Genomic DNA, 22,351 nt, shown 5'->3' with positions numbered 1-22,351 from the left:
GATAGGCAGTGGGGCTGGGATGTGGACACACCACAGTCTGCTCCTCACCACTGTGCTCTCATGCCGGTTCTACAGCATGGAGTCTGCTCTCCTGTCATCCAGCAGTGGGCCAACATGGCGAAACCCTCCACAGACACGCACACCCTGCTTGAAAAGGGCATCACACAGCAGGAGTCAACGTTTGAAGCACTTCTGCTGAGTCGCTCAGAGTCCATTAAACTGGAAATTTCTCAGAAAACCAGAAATGTGGTCAAGCACACAATTTCCGGGCTTCTTAGAGCATTTACCAAACTGATAGCATTCATTTTAATCTCCTGCTGAAACGCACCACACCTCTAGGAGATCACTTTTGTCTCTAAATCCTTCAGTGTGTGTTGCACAGTGTAATATCCTCTTGTGCAGGTTGCAGTTGGCCAAAGTGAAGGTTGGGTGCAAGCCAGCATTAACCTGGAGCTGCCTCTCTGCGATGCCACATCTGAGGTTCTCCTTTCTGCACCCTGCGCTCTGGCCCTACAGCAATGTCAGGAGGGGAGTTGCAGAGTGCCGTTCAGCTCTGTCAGGCTGCATGTGAAGGAATGAGGCTCAGAGATTAAACAATTCCTTTAGTGAGTCCAGCGTAAGGAATGCACTAGAACCCCAGCCTCCTGAGTTGTAGCCACAGCTCCTTCCAGGCTCTCCTCTGCACATGACATTACAGAAATGTTTAGATAAGGCTTGCCTCAGTGACTGAGGCTGCATTGCAACGTGGACGTGTCATACCTTATTCTCAGTAAAGTGATTTTTGTTAGAACAGGTTTCACAATTTTGTATTTCACACACTCTTAACCCTGCTGTGTCCGTGGCCAGTGAACTGCTGTCACAATGCTTGCTCCATCACTGGAGGTTGTGCAATAAACACAATTAGCTGCTTCCCATGGCTTGACCATTTAGTGCATTCTTCATTTCTCACCCTCCCTTCTTATTAGTTTCCTCTCCCTTCTTGTTAGTTTCCTCTATTTTGACACCTTTACCCCCATACATAATTTAATCTGAATGAACAAAAAAATACTAACTGACATGAATGCCATCTGTGGCAGCTGAATTTAAAGACATGTTTCTGTTTTTGCAAGAGCAAATTTGCAACATTGTCTCTTCTTTTGCAAAATCACCTTTTCCTGCAGTTTTCCCCGCATCTTTTAGAAATGCTTTCAAATGTATTCAGTCCATCAGCTGCTTTTGTCGGTGGAAATCATGTAGTCGGTATAGAAATCTAATTTCTTAGCTTGAGCAAGACCAGTTTAATAGGAAACATTTTGACTTCCCATGCCTTAAAGCCTGTGCTTCTGGAGTGTTATTTGACCATCTTCTATTACCCAATTTCCCACAAAAACTATAGTTTTGAAGAACAAGGCTGAGCATGCTAATGGAACTTCTAACTCCTGCCGATGGAAGTGCACGCAGAAGCTGGGGGACTGCTCTGCTGGGTGGGGAAGACCTCAAACACTCACGACGTCTGGTTTGTGGCTGGGATAGGATGGGGCTGGAGGGAAGGGGAAGTGGACTTTTGGTAGAGGAAAGAACCCACAAAAGTAATGAGGGTTTGATGGCTGAGAAAAGGATAAAGACAAAACTAAGAGTGAATTGAATAAGTCAAGGGACAAAATACAAAAAAGTACCAAAAAAATATAAAAAACAAAAGTAGAATGAGATGAGCAGGTGCAGGAAAGAAGCAAGCCTAATGACTAGAGGTGGCATAAAGCATGCAGATAAAACAAAGCACAAGAGTAGAAGAAAGAAATGCTGTTCCAGGAAGTCCTGCCCAAACACTCAGTGACTCATTAGGTCAAAGCCAAAATATCCGCATTAATCGCATACTGATGGGTGTGGGCAGGCCTCCCATGGGTGCCAGCTGCCTCCGTGCTGCCCCACTAACTCACATTTTAAAGCCTCAACCTGAAAACAAAACTGTTACCTGTGAATTCCTAGAAATTGTTTTACCTTCTGTTCATCGTGTCTTAAAAATGGACACAAGAGCACAGCACTGTGCAAAGATAGTGGCCCTGGACACAGGACCACTGATGCTGATGGTGGGGCCCCACTGGCCACCAAAGGGTCTTCAGCTATGGGAAGTTTTCTACAAAGCAACCCAGAAGCCAACATTTAGGGCAGATAAGGCAGAGCTGACTGGTCTGGGTGGCTGCTTCCTCTCCCTGCGGCATCTCTGCAGAACTCTTCTGCCAGAGGACACAGACTGTCTGACCTCCAGCTTAGTTAGGCAGGGGGTCTTTTCTAAGAGATTGTCTACCAACCCTGGGAAAGCAGGATATTTTACCAAAAACATTAGAATGTCAACTTTTTTTTGACAAACTGGAGTCTTGGACCCCTGTGTGTCCTGTGCTGCAACCATCCCACAGAGCAAAAGGGCAGTCTCCTTTCAGTGGGGCATGTTCTCCCTCTCTGCCATAGCCACAAGCAGCTAACCTGAGCTCTCATTAGGTATCTGAGTTTGCAGCCACGGCTGCCTGAAAAGACCCAGGGTTATGAGCTCTGGGTACACATGGCCTCTTGAGTATTTTCTAGCTGGAAATATTCTGTACTTACAGGACTCGTCCCTTCTCAGGTAGGAGAGGCCACATCCTTAGGCGTTCAGCTCTGAAGTTAGAGTCCTCGTATTTGCTGAGAGGGCATGTTGGTGTGTAAGTAGGGGAGGCCAAATGTGGTGGATCATCATCTGCCGGTGGTTCTGCCTCCTCCTTCCTCACCAAGCTCCCAGGCACGGAGAGGGACTGACAGTAAGGTTGTCCAGACTTAATGCTTCAGCCAGAATCCTCTTCCTCTCCCCGAGGGACCTGGGTCTCAGCCCTGCTCTCTAGTCAAGCAAGGATGGATTCCTGGAAGCCTCCCCACCCCCAGTAATTTGTTCCTAATGTCTTAGGTTTTATGCTCCATTTACTTGTGTTAATCAGCAAATGCTTGCCTATGTGAATGCTCTAGATAGCCTGCTGGACACATCCCCTCTTGGGCAATGGGGACAGATCCTTCATCTTATTGCTCAGTGGTTTCCTAATCACCAGGAGGAGCCAAAGAGTTATTTTCTAAGCGGGTATCGCAGACATCTTTTACACTTCATCTGATTTCCAAGTAAGATGGTAACAAAAAAACGATGCACAAATATGATACAGGCACAATTTGGGATACCTTCAAGTAATGAGAGGAGTATCAGGCTTCAAAATTCAGCATGAAGAGCCAGGTTCCACGTTCAAAAAACTCCTCCACTCGGGCTGTCTTGGGGGGACTCCAAGCATTTGACCTTTCTTAAATTTCAAATTGTTCATCTATAAAAGCATTTACTACAACAGCTTTGGAATTATATTAAATTGTTCAAAAATCAGAGCAATGTGGAGAACATGTAGGTGCAGGGAGGTGATTATGAAGGGTGGCTCTGAATTTCTAGGAACTAGCCAGCCACATTTCTAACACTGAATGGGTCACTGACCTATGGATGTGATTTGGTCTAGAGCTATCATGCCCATTGTAAGGGTTTGGAAAAAAGGAAATGTATTGGTAAAAATGAAAAAGGGGAAATCATAAACAAAAGTCAGGGTTCATTTTCAACAGCGAATATAAGTTTCTTGGGAATATATGTTTCAGGGATTGTTAAGCATCTTGAATTGGTGGATTTGGGGACCCATATTGTATGTCTAAGTTGTCAGGGCCTTGTTGGCAAATCTACACTTTACCAAATGAACTGTGAACAAGTGTGTGTGTGCTGAATCACAACATTGTTCTTGGAGAACAGTTTGAAAAGTGAGGAGTTCCTAAACCCCAACTGATACATGATATACACTTTCAACCATCACTCTTTGGGTGCTTCTGTGTAATGTGATAATGGGGAAGGAGGAAAGAGACAAACCTAGCAAGCAGGTTTTCTGTCCGTGACATACCCTGGCAAAGGTAGCTGGGGGATCTTCACTTTGGTGTTTGGTATTCAAAATTTTTTTACTAAAAATGTGTATTCTTATCATAGGAAAAAGAAGTGGAAAGTCAAGGAAGGCATACAGTATGGCTCTGCATTGTCCGGGCAGACCGGGAGGCCTTTCCCCACCTGCCACATTCCCTACTTGGGCAAGTCTGTGCGTCACTGTCAGGAACATGGCTCCCTGCGCCAGGCAGGCGCGGCCCCTGTGTATCTGTAATGCGCCCTGTGTGCCACGTGCCTTCACAGTCTTCAGCGCGATGACTTAAGAACTCGCCGCGAGGTGCCCTTTCTTCCATTTCTTTACGTCGCCCGGGAGTTTAGGGGTGAAGAAACTGCATCCAGTTAGGGGCGGATACGACACCACCGAGCTTCTAGCTCCAAGATCACCGGAAGAAACCCTTCGCGGACGTCCCCAGCCCCAGCAGCACAGGCAAGAGGCGCGCCCGGCCCGCAGTCCCGCACCCGCGGCGGCCACCTCTCCGCATGGCGGGGGGCAGAGGGGCCTTGGCGCGCCTCATTTCCCAGCCTCGTTACGCAACAACTTTGCAGCCGTCATCTTCGCCCTAACTGTGCAGGGGGCGGTGTTTGGGCGCCGCGCTCCCCCCTCCCCGGCTCCCGGCCGTCACGCTTTCCCGAGAGGCGCGGGGGGCAGTGTAAGCGCTGCCCCAGCGGCACCACGAGCTCCCACCCGCCGCGCCCTCCTCCCTCCGCGGCCACCCGCTCCCATCGCTGCCCGCGCGTGAGCTGGCAGCTCGCCAGCGCCCTCCACCCCAGCCCCCCGCCTCCTCTCTCGCTCACCCCAGGGAGGAGGGGTCCTCCCGGGAGGGGGAGGGGAAGGGGAGGGGCAGGCGGAGGTCCCTGCCACGCCCGGTCGCCGCAGCCCACGGTCCTTGCCGGGACTCGGTCGGCAACAGGTATCCTGGCCCCTGCGCGCTCGGGGAGGCAGAAAGCGCCCCTGCGAGTGAGCGAGGGGCGCCGGGCTCGTAGAGGCACTGCGGCCACCCGAAGGGCGAAGGCAGTGTTGCGGGCGGGACGGGGAGGGCGGGGGCCTGGGGCCGCGGGCGAGGCGGCTACGCCGGCCGCAGCGTCCTGTAGAGCCGACGCGGGGCGCAGACGCGGGTCCTCCGGCGCTCGGGCGGCGGCCGCGGCCGGGAAGGGACTCGGGCAGCCGGCGGCGCGCGGGTGGGGGAGCGAGAGGGCGGGGCCGAAGAGAGCCCTCCCCCTCCGGCCTCGGCCATTGGCGGCGGACGGGGGGCGGGTGCGGGCGCGGCGATTGGGGCCGTGGCCGCCCGTCACGGCGGGGCTGGCGGGCGGCGACGTAGCGCGGCGCTCGGAACTGACCTACTAACACACATCTCCCCGCGCGGCCACGGCGCCCGCGGACCCGGCGCGCCGCCCGCCTCCTGCGCCGCTCCCTCCCGCCGCCGCCCCGGAGTGCCGGCCGAGCTGAGCCGAGCTCCGAGCGCCGCCAGGCCCGCTTTCAGCCGCCCGCTCTTTCTCCCCGCCGACCCGCGAGCAGGAACACGGTAAGCGCTCCGCCCACCGCCGGCCCGGCCCGCGCCTCGCGCCCGGCGCCCCGCTCCCCGCCCGCTCCCGGGGCGCGCGGCCGGCGGGCGCGGAGCGCGGGGGTGGCTGGCTGCGCGCTGGGCTGGCCGGCAGCGGCGAGTGTGCTCGGGGCTTTGGTTACATAAACTTTTGCTGCCTTGTCAGGAGGGGACTCGCCACCTTAAGGTGGCTGCTTTGATTGCAGCGCTCTCGCGCCGGCACGTAGTCGGGCTGGCTTGCGCTCCCCCACTGGTGTTGCATAATGTCTCCTGATTTCAGGAAAATTGATGTTTTGGTAGAGAAGCGCGCCGGGGAGGCTGAGCCATCTCGAGCGGCAAGGGCAACTCGCCTTCTTTTCTGGTCCCTGCTGCGGGGCCGGGGCGGGAGCGAGGGGCTGAGTAATGGGGAGTAGTCTTGGGTTTTTCGTTGAGACCGCGTTGGTAGCGCGAGCGGTGACGGCATTCAGAGAATGCCTTTGCCGCGCTTGTTTGTGTCTGCTCAGAGGTTTTCCATCCACCCTGTTTGTCGTCAGCGTGTTTTAGCAGCGCTCGGGAAGGCTGTGGGATTTGTCCTTGCGTACAATTGCATAATCTGCCCACGGTGAAACATTGGCAAGGATTACGGGCCGATGTGGGAATGTACGCCTACGTGTGCAATGATTTGGTAATTTTAGCGCAGCGTCGGATTGTAGATCGTTCCATCTATACCACGTCCCAGATAAAAAAAGATACGTTTTTAAACACTCCTACAAAACATGAAAGGAAGACTTCCTCGGGTTGAATTCTCATCTTGGATATTAATTAGCAGGGTTCGCCCCTTTGGTGTTCTGAGCTATTATTTTTAAAGCTGGGCAAACCATTGTGACGTTTACCTCCCCACCTTCCTAATTTTATGCATTCCATTCGATCAGCCCTGTTTCTCACCTTGTCATTGCTGCTTCAGACACGACAAGACAGATCACAGAAGAGTTTCCTGGAAATGTTGCATTATGTAACTGCCCAATTTGCTGGCAGTGAGCATAGGAAGAGGGAGCTAATTACGTGATTTTATAATCTTGCTACAAAGAAAGTAGGACAGCCTCAGCCTTTAAAATGTCACTGTAACAGTTTTTTTTTAAAAGGATATTTTAAAAAGGAAAGTAGACAACCGGGTAAGCGACCGAGTTTGCTCCTGCGGCCGAATGTTTGTCTTTTGCCCTAAATGAAATGTGCTTTCTTCTAAATTTAGCTCTAACTCTCACATTTTAACAATTGTGGCCTCGCAGCGCTATTTTTGGTGTTTTCTCCAGGGCTGTGTGCAAATACAAGTTCAAGGCTATTTGCTGTAGTTTTAACTCCACGCCTTCGGAGACCTTTGATAAGATTGTATTTTTAGGAAGGCATTTCGCAGAGCTGTGATCTGCTGGATGCTGACTCCCATTTATCTTTGTAAAGGACACTTTAGGAAAGTGCTGTTCGCTGAGAACAGCGGGGGATGGCCAGGTGTCTTCTGCTCTTGGCTTTTGTAAATAACAACAGTGAATGAGATCACAGTATTTGTTTCACGTCGTATTTTTTTCTCCAGAACAGGTATGATTTATGGGAAACAGATAATAGATTAGGAGAATATGTTTTGGTATGGATGCCCTAGTTTTATTGATGTGAGAATATGTGAATATACAGTGTACCCAGATTTTACATTTCTTCCTGGACTCTTACACGTAGTGTACTTGTGTGTGAAAATACACACACACACACACACACACACACACACACACACACACATCTATAGATCGATCTATCATCTATCTATCTATCTATCTATCATCTAACGGTGTGTATATGTCAGATTTTTTCCCCCTAACGTAACATTTAAATAAAGTGCAGGGTTGGGTTTTTTTGGGGGGTTTGGGGTGGGTGGGCGTATTATAGAGATTCCCCTCTGGAACAAATTATATTACCCCAAATAATTGCAGTCGCTTTCCAAGAAGCTGATACTGCTCTAGGGCCCCCGTTGTCAGACCCTGATCTACTTTGGACCTCGGGCCTGGCGCCCGGCTCCTGCAGGGGGCCGCATAGCGCCACCTTCCGATCGTGACCTCCAGTGGCGCGCCCCTTTCCTCCCGAGGGCCGGTGGGGGATGGGGGGCGGGGGGTGATCCGGCGCGGGCCTCGGGTTGGGCCCGAGGAGCGCCCTGGGCGGCTCTTGGGCCGGGACTGCATGGCGGCCTGTGCTCCTCGCCCCCTCCCCGCATTCCTTTGTTCTGGCGCGGGGGTCCTGGCGGCTGCGAGGCTCCGCTGCGCCGCCCACCCGGCGGGGGCGGGTCCCGCGGAGGCGCGGCGCGGGGCGCGCGGAGGGACGGCCTGGAGCCGGGGAATACTGGTGCGCCCAGCGTTCCCCGGCGGAGGGAGGGAGTAAGGGCAGCAGGGCGGGAGCTGGAGGGGAGCTGGCCCCGCCGCGGTGAGAGGGCAGCTGGGCCGGCTCAGCCTCGGTGCCCCGCCGCCCGCGCCCCTCCGGCCCCTCCAGGGCCTGCCCCTGCCTTTCTCACAGTGAGCTCCCGAGCCCTGCAGACACCTTTGTTCTGGGAGGCATCGTGGTACTGGGGAGCTTCGTACTTCTTGATTCGCGAAGTGAAAAAGACCTAAGAAAACCTCCAAATGTCAGCAGACCGCAGAAATTGAAGGTGGGGGCGCTCCAGTATTGATGGGGATGGAACGGAGTGCCCTTGCTTGACTGGCTAGTCAGAGTCGCTGGGTTTTTTGTTTTGTTTTTTGATCATTTTTTACGTGGTCAAAGGCTACAGTGGGGAGAAGTTGAATCCCCGGAGTTCAAAATAAAATAAAAATCCAGTCACCCACGGCGACACCGCGGTCGTGCTGTAAGCCAACAGTGCTTTCACCCTGGGATAAGGACTCCTGAGGTCGCGGTCATTATCCTGGGGTAAGGACTCCAGAGGTCGCTCATGCCATAAATCGCAGGGACTTTGGGGCGACGTTACAGATGTTCTGTGAAGGTTCCTCAACGCAGTTGAAAAGTTGGCTTCTGTGGAATCATATTTTACACCCTTGTCCCAACCACAACCTCTTTGGAGTTTCAGGGGCAGGAGTTAGGAAGGACCCAGGCTCAGAAAAACTTGCTCAGAAGAGCCCGGGCCAGGCCCCAGACTGGGGTCGTGGGGGCTGCCAGGGTGAACTGAGGGAGGAAAATCCGAGCAGCTGTGAGGAGCTCGGAAAATGTTTCCTGTATCGTTGACCAGGAACCAGGTGGTTGGTTTTTTTTTTAATGAAGGTAGTCGCCTTCATTTTTCTCTACCTAAATCTCTGTCGGATGATAGTAGGGATTAAAGTTTGAATTAAGCCTATTATTAAAGATCCTTCTTGAAATACTTTTTGTTCCGAAATGATTTTTTTCTCCCCCAAAACGGTTGGCCATATGTTCAGTGGTAATTTTAAGTTTGAAGGGAATTCTTGATAGAATGGCTGAACCTCAAATTTCTGAGGCACTGGGTTAATGTTTTGGGGGAATCTGTTTGAAGGAGCACAGGGGTGAGTGGATGGCAGCAAGAAGGATGTAAAAAGTGACAAACAGCTTGGTTTTCTCCAGTTCCCTTGACCTCTCTGTGAGGGTCTTCCTTGGCCTGGATAACCTCTGAACCTAAGTTCTGTGGTCTAAGATCAGCAGAGGCTGATTAGACCCTACAGGTGAGGTATCTGGGAGCCAGTGTATGTGGCCTACTGGGTTGAAAACTAGGGACATGCCCATGAAACCGCAAAGCTGAGCCCTTTTGACTAATACAGAGTATTTCTCTGGTTAGCCCATTTCCTTGCCACCTAGGGCAATGTTTTCCTGAGAATCAGGAGGCTGAAAAGGCCTAGAACTAATACTTGTTGATTAAAAGGTTGTTTACTGAACACTTACCCTGCATGTGCCAGGCACTGTACTGGGGTGATAACTGTTGTCATCAGGGTGATGTTCTGTTATCATCCCCACTTTACAGATAAGGGGTTAGCAGCCCAGGCCACAAGCCTGAAAACAGGATGGGGAGCTGTACTGGTAACCCCTTTGTCTCTCTCCCTTCCCTAAGTGTGAGCGTGAGCTGACTGTAGTTTTTGAAGCAATTTCCTTTCTGTGCTAAAGGCTTATCTTTGCAAAGTGCAATTATAACATCACTGTGATGCAACAGCCTGAAAATTAAAAACTCTTTGTTTAGAGTCCTTTCCCAGGTTGAGCAATGTGCCTGACTCACCAACTGAGTGGATATTTCTAGTTGACCTTGCCCTGGTCCGTGGAGTCCGTTCCGAGACGTGTGATTGCAGCATGGATGGAAAGGCACCGTCATATTGCCTAGGCTTTATTTTTACCCGAGCTAAAATCACACATACTTCATTATTTCCATTGTAATCCAGATGGCATTGATGCTGTTAAAAGGTGTTTATTTTTAATTTGTATTGAGGAATGAGAGCACACTTGGGATTCAATTCCAACTATGACAGAAACAATGTAATTGAAGTTTCCTTTCATATTCACTTCTTGTTTTTGTAAGGTATGCCTGTATTTCACAGGATTAACACATTGTTTGATATCCTGTTATTTTTTCTGAATTATATTTGAGTTGATTTTTATCCAGATCGGGCTTGTAGAAGAATGTCGAAAGAGCTGACCTTTGATCACAGACATTACATAAGAGTTTTTCAGTTTCAAAATGAATTTGTGTTACCATCACCCCCAATTACCTCTCAAGTTTCTTTGCAAATAACTTTCCTGTAGTTAAAAAATAATTCTGTTTCTCGTGTGATTTTAATTAGAGAGCTTAAGCTTGTTTTTATGATAAGAAAGTTTAGTAGGGATTTACTAGTAATCTGTGCTTTGAGGGCTTAGTTTCATTGGAATCAGAATGATGTTTAAAAAGCCTTTTAGTTATCAGAACATGGTGTCTCTTATTCATTAACTTTTTAGGGATCTTAAAATGCAATTAAGTAGCCTTCAAATAAATACTAAAACATTTTTAAAAATCTGTCCTATTCATAAGGCACATAATAAAGTGAACGACATTTGTAATCACTGCTCACTAGGAAAGAAAACAAAATTAAAAAGAAATTAAAAAGCCAAGCTGAGGAGAATTAGAATGATTCTTTGGTGTAATTACACACACTCAGGAACTTTCCCTACCATATCCTTTCCCCACCCAGCCACTGCACCCACACCATTTTGCCATCTTCACTCCATGTTGCATGTGTTTTGGTATTACTGACCCAGGGCAGAATTTCCTGTATCAGGGTTACTTTGTGACCATTGGTGACCCTTACAATATTAGGTTAGTTGCTAGACTGGTTTTTTTGAAAGTTTCAAGAAAACCAATAGTCCCTATTTTGAAGAGACTGCAGATTTTTTAAAATGCATTACTCTTCCAGCCCTCCCCAAATTCCTCTCCCTCTTTAGTGAGGGTGGTTTTGTCTTTATTTCTCAAGCCAAGCAGTTGTTTTGTATGCATTAGCATCTATGTGCTTACTCTGCGCAATCTTCAGAATATTGTCATTGTCCACTAGGTTATAAACACTGGTCTCTTTCATTAAAAAAATGTCAAGTTATACCAATTCATATTTCAATTCCTTAAATTGTGTCAGTGCTATAATAAAATGTAATTTTGTCATCCTATTTAGTAACTTTAAAGCTACTAGTCAAGTAGTTCTTTGTTGAGGATAAGAGAGCAAGAGGCTTGAAATATTTTCATGTATCAAGCTCCATCAAGTTTTGACATACTTATTTACAGATGTACCCAAATGGAAAAAGTAGGTCAATTTGTTGCTATGGTAGGAGAGTTTTTGGCAAAGTGTGAAAGTCTGTTTATGTGTGCGTTGCTCTCTTCATCAAGTACACATTTCTCTTTGACTTTAGGGTTAAAGTCTATGTTACCAGAGAGAGAATAGAATTAAATTATGAATGGGAGGCACTTCACTGGCACTTTGAGAGCTTTAGCTTAGTTTTAATTTTAAAAGCCTTTTATTTTTCAGCCTAATTAGAAAATTCTGTTGCACCTTCAGTATTTCCTGAATGTTTTCATCCCTCCACTCTCCAACACTTGAGTACACATGTGTATTCTTTTCCTAGTTTATGTCTCTTTAAATACCAGATTTTATTTTTATTCATGAAAAGAAGTAAAGCATTTTATGAAAACAATCATGTTGTGGGTTTTACCCACAGGAAAAAAACCTAGGTTAACATTTTGCTCCTGTTAGCAGTTTAAAGAACTGTGGATTAATTAACTTTTTTTCCCACTAAAATGGCACTTATCTCAAAACAAGCAACTGACCACTTAGTGGAAAGATGGTTAACAGTTTAACAAAGAGGATTTTTTTTTCTCCTTTAATGGTGTCTGTACTATACCTCTGAAGAAATAAGTGGCACATCCAGAGACTAGAGGAAAAATGAGATAGTTCTACAGAAATGCTCCCAAGTCATTGATGCTCTCATTTCATATGTTGACAGAATTGTAAAATCAGAATACATAATAGAAGCAATTTGCAATAAGACTTATGCTTTAAAGAGATAATTAATAACAAAATTTTCTCACGGTAGATTTTAATGTCTAAACTATTAGCAAGATTTTAGATTCTTGGAGCAAAATGTTTCTTTTCTTGTTTTGTAGAGCTTGAATTGTCAAGCATTATTCCTCTGAGAGATGCGTTAGAGGCCAGGGAAGCAACAGGCCTGTCATTGTAAACATAAGTAATGCGGTCACTCCTCAATGGGAAATTTGGTCTAGAATTTATGTTGTAAAGTTTTATTCTTTTAGAGAATTTTCTAAACCAAATTTTAATCTTAAAACGGTATTCAGGTCTTCTGACTTAGGTAGACTGTAAAACAAGGTTGGGAAACAACTCCAGCCTGTAGAGAAAGTGTTAGTGACTGCCCAGCCCGAGGCGGTGGGGGTAAATAAGTCCACTGGAATGTGATGACTCCAGCTCCGAAATTTCTCTTTTTATGTGTGTTTTTAAGAAATAGCCATATTACCTAATGGGTGTGATGAAGCTGAGCAGACCAACATCACAGAACTGGCATTTCATGTCAGTTACTCACCAGAAAGGAAACTTCAGTGTGACTGATACAGCAGAGCTGTAGCTGAAAACCGGAGGCAGAGGCTGGGGAAGCCAGTCATTAAGGGGAAACATTAGGATTTGAAATAAAGTCATTAGGTGAGCATAAATAGTGATGTTTTTAGAAGGCATTGTAAACTACCTCTGCATTCCACTTAAGCTCCTGCTTGAGGAACATGAATAGATCCTGGGGCCTCCTTCAGTGCTGTGTGATCTTGGGAGAGTCACTTAGTCTTTCTGTGTTTTAACTGCCCACCCTTCCCTGAAAATGGATACATTTTGGTTTTTTACCAAAAAATAACTGGTGACAATGCCTATAGCTATAGCTATAATTTTTTCTTTACCTTTATTTTAGTATATAGGATTGTCAGGAGATTAAAGTCTTAGCAGAGATATGAAATTTTGAAATGCTTTCTCAATTCATTGACTACTCTGAGGACATAAACCAGCTCTGAGAAAGCTGAAGGGAGGTTCCAGATGTTACTTCTGTTGCCTTAAAGAAGTTCTGGCAGCATCTAGTAGCACCTTACTGCCCCCAGAGTAACTGACAAGTGAGGTGTTGGAGGGAGACTCGGCAGAGCGCCCTCTGCAAGTAGAACAGAGGGCACCAGTAGAGGAAAGGGACTGGGACCTGGACCTTGCCAGGCTGTGTAACACTGGGCAAGTCACTTAACTTCTCTTAGCCTGCATTTCCCATCTGAAAGTGGTTACTGTAAGCGTAATGAAATGAAGACAGGCCAGTCTTAGTGCATGTCGTATAGTAAGTGCTTGGTAAATGGCATCTAATATGATTGTCGTTGTTATCACAACAGTGTACTAGAAACTACTCAATATGTGCTCCGGGCCCCCATGTGGTGGTGCCCCTCCGCCCCCACCAACCCATCTGTGTCTGTACACCATAGGTGCTCCATGTGTGGGGTGATAAATCAATTAATGAATAAGAGAAACTGTTAACATGTAAAATACCTTTTTTAGAATTCACATAGTATTAAATTTTTTTAAAGTATCAGAAAGGTTTTTTTGGTCACAAAACTCTTCTATACAGTGAATGAGTGACTGTCAATCAAATGTGGAGTACCTAGAATGTTCCGTGCATTGTGAGGATACATATATATTACTTAGTCCTCTGAAGTAGTCTTCAGGCTAGTTGAATATACACACCAACATGCAGGAAGGTACACGTGTACAAAATCAGCACCTCTACATTATCTCATACTGAACCCTTTTCAACACTGCAAAATTGTTTGATGATGAATAATATTACAGAAAATATCCTAAAATAGTATGTGGTGATTTGCCAATGGAGTCAGAGAGACAGTTAATATTTGCAGATGAGGGAAGAACCCAGATTGTAGTACACGTAGTAAAATTCAAATAGGAGGAAGGTTAACTACAAAGAAATTATACTTTCTGCAGGTTTTAAATGAACCAACAAAGTTCTAGAGATGATGAGGTGGGCGAACAGTACTTAGACACCAAGAGGAGTTAAGGGGATTCTAAGACGAGCGGACTATTTTCGTTAAATTGGAATGGGATTATGTTCTCCACACAGTGTGCAGGGGGCTGCTTGGCCCCCACTCACACCAGACTCACGAGCATGTGATCTTTGGACCGGGAAGCTAAAGGAACTCCAACTGACTCAATGCGGATTTGAAATGATGGAAATAGTATAAAGGATGAAAATTTTACAGAGAATAACTAAGCAGTATGAGGGGCATTTCAAAGGCATCACTGTAAAACCTATAGCTGAGGCAAAATGTGACAGGCATGTAAATTTTTTTAAAGTAAGGGACAAATTTAAAAATGGGAAAGATTCTCAGGTGGATCTGATACACAGAATAACAGTGTGCAGGAAACTATGTGATGTATAAAAAGACGGTAGTACCAGAGGGCCTGGTGTGAAAGCGCCATGAAAGGCACCTTGGGGAGATCCCTGTAATTGTTCGGCTGCTGGAATGCTTAGTTTTTGCTCCAGCACTCATGTGCTGTAACTGATTTAGGGAATCCTTAACAGGAGGGAAGAATCCTGTCCATACGTAGAAGAAAAATGGGTTTTCATGTCAAAAGATGAAACCTACATGAAAATATAGAAACTTAGTGTTGTTTTACTGAGTGGAGACCAGAAATCCAGAGTCCCTTTCTACACCATCACTGCCTGCCCAGGCAGACTCCTCGCCTTCATTTCCCACTGAAGTTGTAGTATCAAAAACAAACAAACTTCGTATTAGTAGTAACAGGTTTTGCTAGATTGCAACCCACTGTTTCCGTGTTAGCTCAGTTTAATGGACAAAAATGTGATATGAAACCTCATTCTTTATGATCCTGAAATTATTACATCATTGCTTCTATTCCTTCTGGAAAAGGCATGAGAAGCTGGCAGTCTTTTCCAGTTGATAAAATTAAACTTCATTAGTCATTAGAAAACTATGCACAAGAAAGAGTGACGTAAAACAAAAGCATTTAATCTTTTTAATGTGGCAGGATAAAGTGCCACATGCATAGTGCTGAATGAACAGTTAGTTGTCTTGCCACATCTCCTTTATGAAAGTATCAGCTCCCAGAAAATTAGCAGAGAGCCTGTTAGATCCAAAACCCACCTCGAGACGATTGTTATTGGAACCTAATAAGATGTATTATCTCATGTCAAGCCAAACTCAGATTATAAATATTTCATCAGTGGAAAAGGAAACTAGTTGATGGTCATATTTTTTTAGTTCTTTTATTATTTTGTTTGAAACTAATTAGCAAAATGAAAAGAAATTCTTTCCATAATTACCTTCTCTCAGTTTAAAATAATACTGAGTTTCAAGACTGCACTGTACTTAAAAAGGAAATCCCTTTGAATAGTAGCTATTGCTTTTAGTCCAGAACTACTATATAAATGAAATCTATTTTGACAGAATTTTCAGGATTGGAAAAGGCACTTTGGGTGCTTCAATCTTGAGTGAATGTTTGATCAGTGAATTTGAAGGAGCCAGGAAAAAATAATTTCTAATCTCATAACACACATGCTTCAAAGAGTTAGCTTTTTTTAGGAGAATCCCTTCCTCTCAGGTGTGCTGAGGCCCCGGGTGGAGTAAGCGGCACCAGGTGGTCAGGGGTGTGATAGACAGGTTTTGTGCCCACATAACAGTCATGTTGAAACAACCACATGTCAGTTGTTTGTGTGGCTTTTATTTTCATTTTCATGGTAATAAAAATTTAGCCCTGATTGCACTTTATTCCACATAATTGCCGAATTTGTTTACTGATACTAAAGGAGTTTTCTTGGAAAAGTTCCTTTAAAAGGGAAGCTGGTTTGCTTTGCAGTGATGTAAATGTTATCTAAAATGATTCTGAAGCACCACAATATGCAAGTACTATTGAAACACCTACCAGGCAGAGGTAATCCGTCGTTCCCTCCCTGTAGTGCCCCATCTCCATGTGCCCTGACCCACACTGCTTCGGAGACTCAGCCTTCCTCTGCTCCTCCCCCAGGGCAGATGTGTTCATGCTCTCCCTCTTCTGGATTACATGTTGCTCTGCTGACAGGTCTCACTGGGGATTTGTCTTCTGCAGCTTTGCTTTAGGGTATAAGTATTTGGGTCCTTTTCAGGATTGCAAACTCTGTGAAGGAAAAAGCTACATCTTGTGCAAAACTGTGTAGCTGAAATACTCATTGTAGTTCTTTATACATAACTGGTGCTAAATGTTTACCCAGTGGATAACTGTTTTCTTTCCGTGTATTGCAGGTAACCTGGAAGACTCCTACTGCATTCAGTAAGAGGAGCCGGAGAGATTCATTATTGACAGGAGAACCAAAGGATGAATACTGATGGATGTTAACCCCCAGTTTTCAAAGCATTTGAGAATCCTGGGAAAATAATTTGTTCTCCTGCACTGCACATACAGGTTAAGGTCGTTTCTGATGCAGCTGAGAAAAATGCAGACCATCAAGAAGGAACAGGCATCTCTTGAGGCTGGTAGCAGTGTGGACAAGATGTTGGTGCTCAATTCTGCTTTAACCGAAGTCCCTGAAGACTTGGCGACAGGAGAAGAGCTGGTTCTAAATGAGGGAAGTGTGGGGAAAAACAAATCTTCAGCGTGTCGGAGGAAACGGGAATTTATTCCCGATGAGAAGAAAGATGCCATGTACTGGGAAAAAAGGCGGAAAAACAATGAAGCTGCCAAGAGGTCTCGTGAGAAGCGTCGACTGAATGACCTGGTTTTAGAGAACAAACTAATTGCTTTGGGAGAAGAAAATGCCACTTTAAAAGCTGAACTGCTTTCCCTAAAATTAAAGTTTGGTTTAATTAGCTCTACAGCCTATGCACAAGAGATTCAGAAACTCAGTAATTCTACAGCTGTGTACTTTCAAGACTACCAGACTTCCAAGTCCAGCGTGAGCGCCTTTGTGGATGAGCCCGAGCCCGCCATCGTGGCGAGCAGCTGCATTTCTGTGATTAAGCACTCTCCGCAGAGCTCTCTGTCTGACGTTTCAGAAGCATCCTCGCTGGAACATTCACAGGAAGGCCCTGCGCAGGGAGGCTGCAGAAGTCCAGAAGGCAAGTTCCAGGTCATCAAGCAAGAGCCAATGGAGCTGGAGAGCTATGCCAGGGAGCCAAGAGATGAGCGGGGCACCTACCCCACATCTGTGTATCAGAACTACGTGGGCAGCTCCTTTCCTGGCTACTCACACTCTCCCCCGCTGCTGCAGGTCACCCGCTCCTCCAGCAACTCCCCTCGGACGTCAGAAACCGATGAGGGCACAGTGGGGAAGTCCTCTGACGGGGAAGACGAGCAGCAGGTCCCCAAGGGCCCCATCCACTCCCCTGTTGAACTCCAACGCGGGCACGCCACTGTGGTGAAAGTGCCCGAAGTGAACTCCTCTGCCTTGCCACACAAGCTTCGGATTAAAGGCAAGGCCATGCAGATTAAAGTGGAAGCATACGACAATGACTTTGATGCCACGCAAAAACTTTCCTCGCCTATTGACATGACATCTAAGAGACATTTCGAACTCGAGAAGCATAACGCCCAGAACATGGTGCATTCTTCTCTGCCTCCTTTTTCAGTACAGGTGACGAACATTCAAGATTGGTCTCTCAAATCAGAACACTGGCATCAAAAAGAACTTAATGGCAAGACACAGAGTAGTTTCAAAACTGGAGTGGTTGAAATGAAAGACAATGGCTATAAAGTTTCTGACCCAGAGAATTTGTTTTTGAAGCAGGGGATAGCAAACTTCTCTGCAGAGGTGGTTTCACTAAAAAGACTCATAGCCACACATCAGATCTCTGCTTCAGACTCCGGGTAAATTACTACTGAGAAAGCTGTGGGCGCTTAGGAAGATGTCATTTGCGATAGATTGAGTACGTTTTGTATTAGGCTGAATTTTCACTGGACCTGTGATGTCATTTCACTGTAATGTTCACATGTTGTCTGTTGGGCGTCTCTTTGTGCACAAATTCTTAACGAACATTAGATCGTGTTATCACTGTGTATAGTCGAATAGTCCACGCAAAGGCTGTATATCTTGAACATTATTTTTGTTGTTCTGTTATAAAGTATGTAAGTTACCAGTTTCAATAAAGGATTGGTGACAAGCACAGAACTTCTGCTCCATTGCACCTGATTTTATGGAAAAGAAAAAGTTTAAGTTACAAAAACAGGTATTAAGGTATTCTGCATTTTACTTATTTGGGGGAGTTTTTAAGTTGAGCACATAACTTGTTTTCTTCTGGGTCAGCTTAGGCTATAGGAAGTTTGGAAACTTTCAAAGAGAGGGAAAAATAACAATGGATTTTCTTACATTTGAGCCTAATTTACTAAATTACTCTACATTATCTGTTTTTCTTGATGGGTAACTTTTCTCTATAATTTTTTTTGAGGAGAAAAATCCAAGTTGTTTGGCATCAGCCTCACTTGGGTCATCCCTATTTTGAGTATGACACATGGCTGTGGATAGTTGAGTCACTGACCCACTTTATTAATTAGAGATTCTTTTAGAAGAGTGGGTAAAGGCTGAGGGTGAAGTCATTTTTGTGTTATTGTAAATCTTAACCATTCTGGAGTGTAAGAGCCAAGGGAGTTAAGCTGGTGAAATCCTATTTTTATTTTATTTCCAAAATTTCAAAGAATGCATCAACTGTCACATTCCAACATAAATAGTCTGAGTATGTATAATGATGTGGTTTTTTACTATTTTTTCATGATGACTATAAAGTAGATGTCTAGAAGAAAGCATCATTCTAAGTAAATTGTGATAAGACCATGACTGAAGATTTGTCCAGAACCCTCAACTGCCCTGCAGAAGTAAGTGCTGTCAAACTTGGACCAAGTGTCTTCCATGGCAGGTGGGATGGGCAGGCAGGTGCCGTGATGTAGGGGTGGACATTTGCCATACCACTTTCTCCACAGCTGCTTTCATCAAAGCTGCCTCCAGGGTCCCTTTCCACACTGGCCTCTTCCCCTGTTCTGGAGCAGGTAGAGGGATTGAGGCGTCACGGACACAGGTAGGGTGGTGTGACTCTTGCTGTTACCCGGACCTCAGTGTGGCGTCTAGGGAGAGCCCTGGTGTAACATCCATTTTAGGGTTCTACAGTCTTTCTGACTTTTGGGTTTGAGTAAAACCTGATGTTTGAGATCTTAAACATTTTTTAGATCTTCCTGCATCTTACATCTTAAAAAGTGGTCCTCTGAATAAGAGGTGGGGCTAGTAATGCATACCCCTGCCATCCATGTTGTCCTTTGGCCCTTGCGACCAGTTTGTCCCTGAAGCCTCCTGGCTCTTAAGAGAAATCTGTCTCTGGTCTCAGCCCTTGGCCTCTTCTCTCCAGTAGTTTTTAGAGACAAGGTGAGGTCCAGAGGCAAACCCATCTCATTTTTTAACATTAGGAAGCCAAGGAGGACTAAAATATTGGATGGCAGTCAGGATCCAAAAGCATTTGACAGCCTAAGATGGATGGAATGAATCCAACAACATGAATTGTACGGATACAAGTAAAGCCAGGTTCCTGTGTTGAATGTGGGGCGGGGCGGGGTAAGCAGGGTTGGGGATGGGGGGAAGCTGTCCAAGTTCACAGTTGGGAGAAAAACAATAGAATTACTTATGGAGAGTGCCGAAGGCTCTAGTTCCCTCCGGGTTGCTATGAGTCAACGCCCCGTGGACTGTTGGGTTGTGTCAACACAGTGTCCAAACAGAGAGATTATCCTGTACCTGGGTGCATGCATGCTGAGAGGTGCAGTAGAGATGTCACAGCTGTGAGATAAAAGATTCTAAGAAAATGGTTGATAAATTGCCCCTCGAAGGAATGAACCTTATACTGTGTGGTACTGGAAGGAAGAATAAGAACAAACAGGTAACAGCAAGAGAGGTAAATCTTGAGTTACCGTAAGGGAGAACGGTGCATCCACCAGAGCGGTACAGAAGCAGTGGCCTATAGGGCCATCGTACCTTCCCTATGAACAATTCCAGCTTCATCGGGAACCAGAGAGATACACAGTCCAACCCCACTGTGATCCTTCTGTTGCTGATGTGAGGAAATGCTGCTGTGTCTCCCTCCCCCTCACAGAGTTCCTAAAAATGATAGGTGATGTATGTAATGCCAAACAAATCCATGACTATTCTCAAAGAGTAGGAAACGAAAGCCTCAGGGCACCAACATTCTTAAGAATTCCCAGAAAGACGTCTATGGATAAGAAGCTGCGGCTGGCAAAACACAGAGCTATACCCCAGCCGCTGGACACAGAAAGGGAGGCGACCCTGTTGGTCTGCAGTGGACTTTGTAGGGACACTGCAGCAGAAACAGCCCAGCCGGCAAGTGAGCAGGGCGTGGGGGGGGGTGGGCCCGGAGGCCGGCACTGTCCCTCGGCAGCAGCCCTGGGTCCCCACAGGGTCCACCTAACAGCACGCCCCTCTGTGTCCAACCGTGTCTCATTACTTTTATTATTACTCTATTCCTTTGCCCATTCTGCATATACAAAGGAGAATCCTGAGACTCAGAGCCAATTGCTTAAGCTCCCACAGCAGCCAGAACCCAGCCACACATGCCCCCGCGGAGGCAGGCTGGCCAAGTCTCTGCCACTTCAGTCTCCTGCTGATGGAACCTCGGAGAGGAGACTGGAGTCTCTAACCTGCAGGAGGAAAGGGGCATCTAGGAAAGTGTCCAGGTTGTAAGTGGCTTTTCTCTGTAAAGTACTAAAACTATTTAAGCATCCACTTTTCTATTGCACAATAGTTGTGTAATAACTCTGGTTTCAATCTTCAATCTTAAGCAAATAATCCCAAATAAAAACAGCTAAATCTGTGTAGGTCTTCCAGTTCATGTGGACATTCACACATATTCCTCTTCTGGAGTCTGATCCCTCACAAATGGGCCCCTTGTCACACAGTCATTGTTCATTAAAAACTTAAGAAAAAATTTATTTGTAGCTAGTAAACTCATTTTTGAAAACTAGAAATGATCCTTCACAATTGAGAATCATTGGTAGCACCCACTTTGTTCTTGTGTCTGTGTGGGTTTCAGGCACGGATTGGGGTTGTTTAGGATGTAGTATAGCTGTTAGAGGGATGTGTGCAGTGTCTCACCAGCTGTGCGCACCAGACAAATTTAAATGAAAACTTGCCAAAGATGTGAAATATGGGGACACTCAGGATACCAGTGATGGCAGAGAAATAAGAGAAAATTCAGAATTATAAACTATATAGTCTTAGAAAAAATGTGAACTGGGACGTCTTATGGGATGGTAACATAAAATATGAGTATTTTCCACAATTAGCTTATACAGGTTCTGATGGATATAAGAAAAAATATCTCAGAAACTACTGGAGGTAAGTGGTGGCTTGGGCAAAGGAGGACAGGTGGCATTAGAAGGTGACAGTGCTCCTTAAAAAGTCAGGAGGGTGTCCACCCATCAGGCTAGGGACTGCTGGGGGTGGCGGCCATTGTGAGTGTTGATAATGTTACTGGCAGACGAGGAAGAGGATTTCAGAGTGAGCTGAATAAGCTGAGTTCCCCAGGCAGCTGTAACTGCCAATTTTGACCTCCTGTCTTGTCCATCTTACCATGCAAGAAGGAAAAGGTTACTTTGTGGAAAGTGCTGAAATTAAGTCAAGAGTTCCAGAAGTCAAGGACAAGGTTCTTTTGAAAATGCTGGTGAGCAAATCTTGAACATAGGAAACTCTCTGAGCACCAGCCTAAAGCGATGTAACAGAAGGAAGGGAAGGGCCAAGGAATCTTGGAGGTTCCCAAATATTTGGCCATAGACATTTCAATGAAACAAGGTTAAAAAAAGTCATTCTAACAGCCCTACCAGATTTCCTCTGAGAGAGAGAACAAACCTTCTGAGAAAGTAACTTCAATGTGCTGTTGGGGACCATGGAAAGGCCCTAAAAAGCAACAACTTTGGGGGGTCCTGGGCACCAAGAAGAAGAGGTTAGTGACTTTGCAGAGAAAGTGGAAGGAGATGGGGTGGGGGTGATTTGGACGTGGGGGTTGGGGAGCTTGGGGGCTGCTTTTGACAGGAAGGGGGCTGGAGGAAAGGGAGGGAGGGGACAGGAGGTCCAGGTCAGCCATGGGGAATATATGGCAGTGCTGCTTTCATTTCCTCTGCAAACTGTCAGAAGTTCTCCTATGCTCTCAAGTGCTTTGCAGGAGTGGGTTTTTGTTGGCTTGCTGGACTTATCTGGGTCAGCACTCAGCAGAGCATGCATGGCAGTTTGCCTGGGAGCTGGTGCCAAGATTGGGCAATGTTGAAGGAGGACACTGGGGAGCCTACAGCATCTGGAAGGGGCC

The 22,351-nt window shown here is 46.1% G+C and overlaps 1 protein-coding gene across 2 annotated transcripts; it reads left to right on the top strand.

Moving 5' to 3' along the window:
• The first annotated feature begins 5,292 nt into the window (after positions 1 to 5,292).
• Positions 5,293 to 18,168, top strand: NFIL3 (nuclear factor, interleukin 3 regulated). Of its 2 annotated transcripts, none has more exons than XM_036894652.2 (2): positions 5,293 to 5,484; positions 16,307 to 18,168. In XM_036894652.2, exon 2 carries the CDS (start codon positions 16,483 to 16,485, stop codon positions 17,869 to 17,871), a length of 1,389 nt encoding a protein of 462 aa, XP_036750547.2. In that variant the 5' UTR covers positions 5,293 to 5,484; positions 16,307 to 16,482; the 3' UTR covers positions 17,872 to 18,168. The 2 variants fall into 2 exon arrangements, with proteins under 2 accessions (XP_036750547.2, XP_036750548.2); XM_036894653.2 differs by lacking the exon at positions 5,293 to 5,484 and adding an exon at positions 8,048 to 8,164.
• Positions 18,169 to 22,351: the final 4,183 nt, after the last annotated feature.

The sequence above is a fragment of the Manis pentadactyla genome, chromosome 3 (genome assembly GCF_030020395.1).
Source record: "Manis pentadactyla isolate mManPen7 chromosome 3, mManPen7.hap1, whole genome shotgun sequence".
Lineage (NCBI taxonomy): Eukaryota > Metazoa > Chordata > Mammalia > Pholidota > Manidae > Manis > Manis pentadactyla.
This window is presented reverse-complemented; position numbering and strand designations above follow the sequence as displayed.

Coding starts and splice junctions, on each gene's coding strand:
- NFIL3 (XM_036894652.2), top strand. CDS start 16,483: ATGCAGCTGAGAAAAATGCAGACCATCAAGAAGGAACAGGCATCTCTT.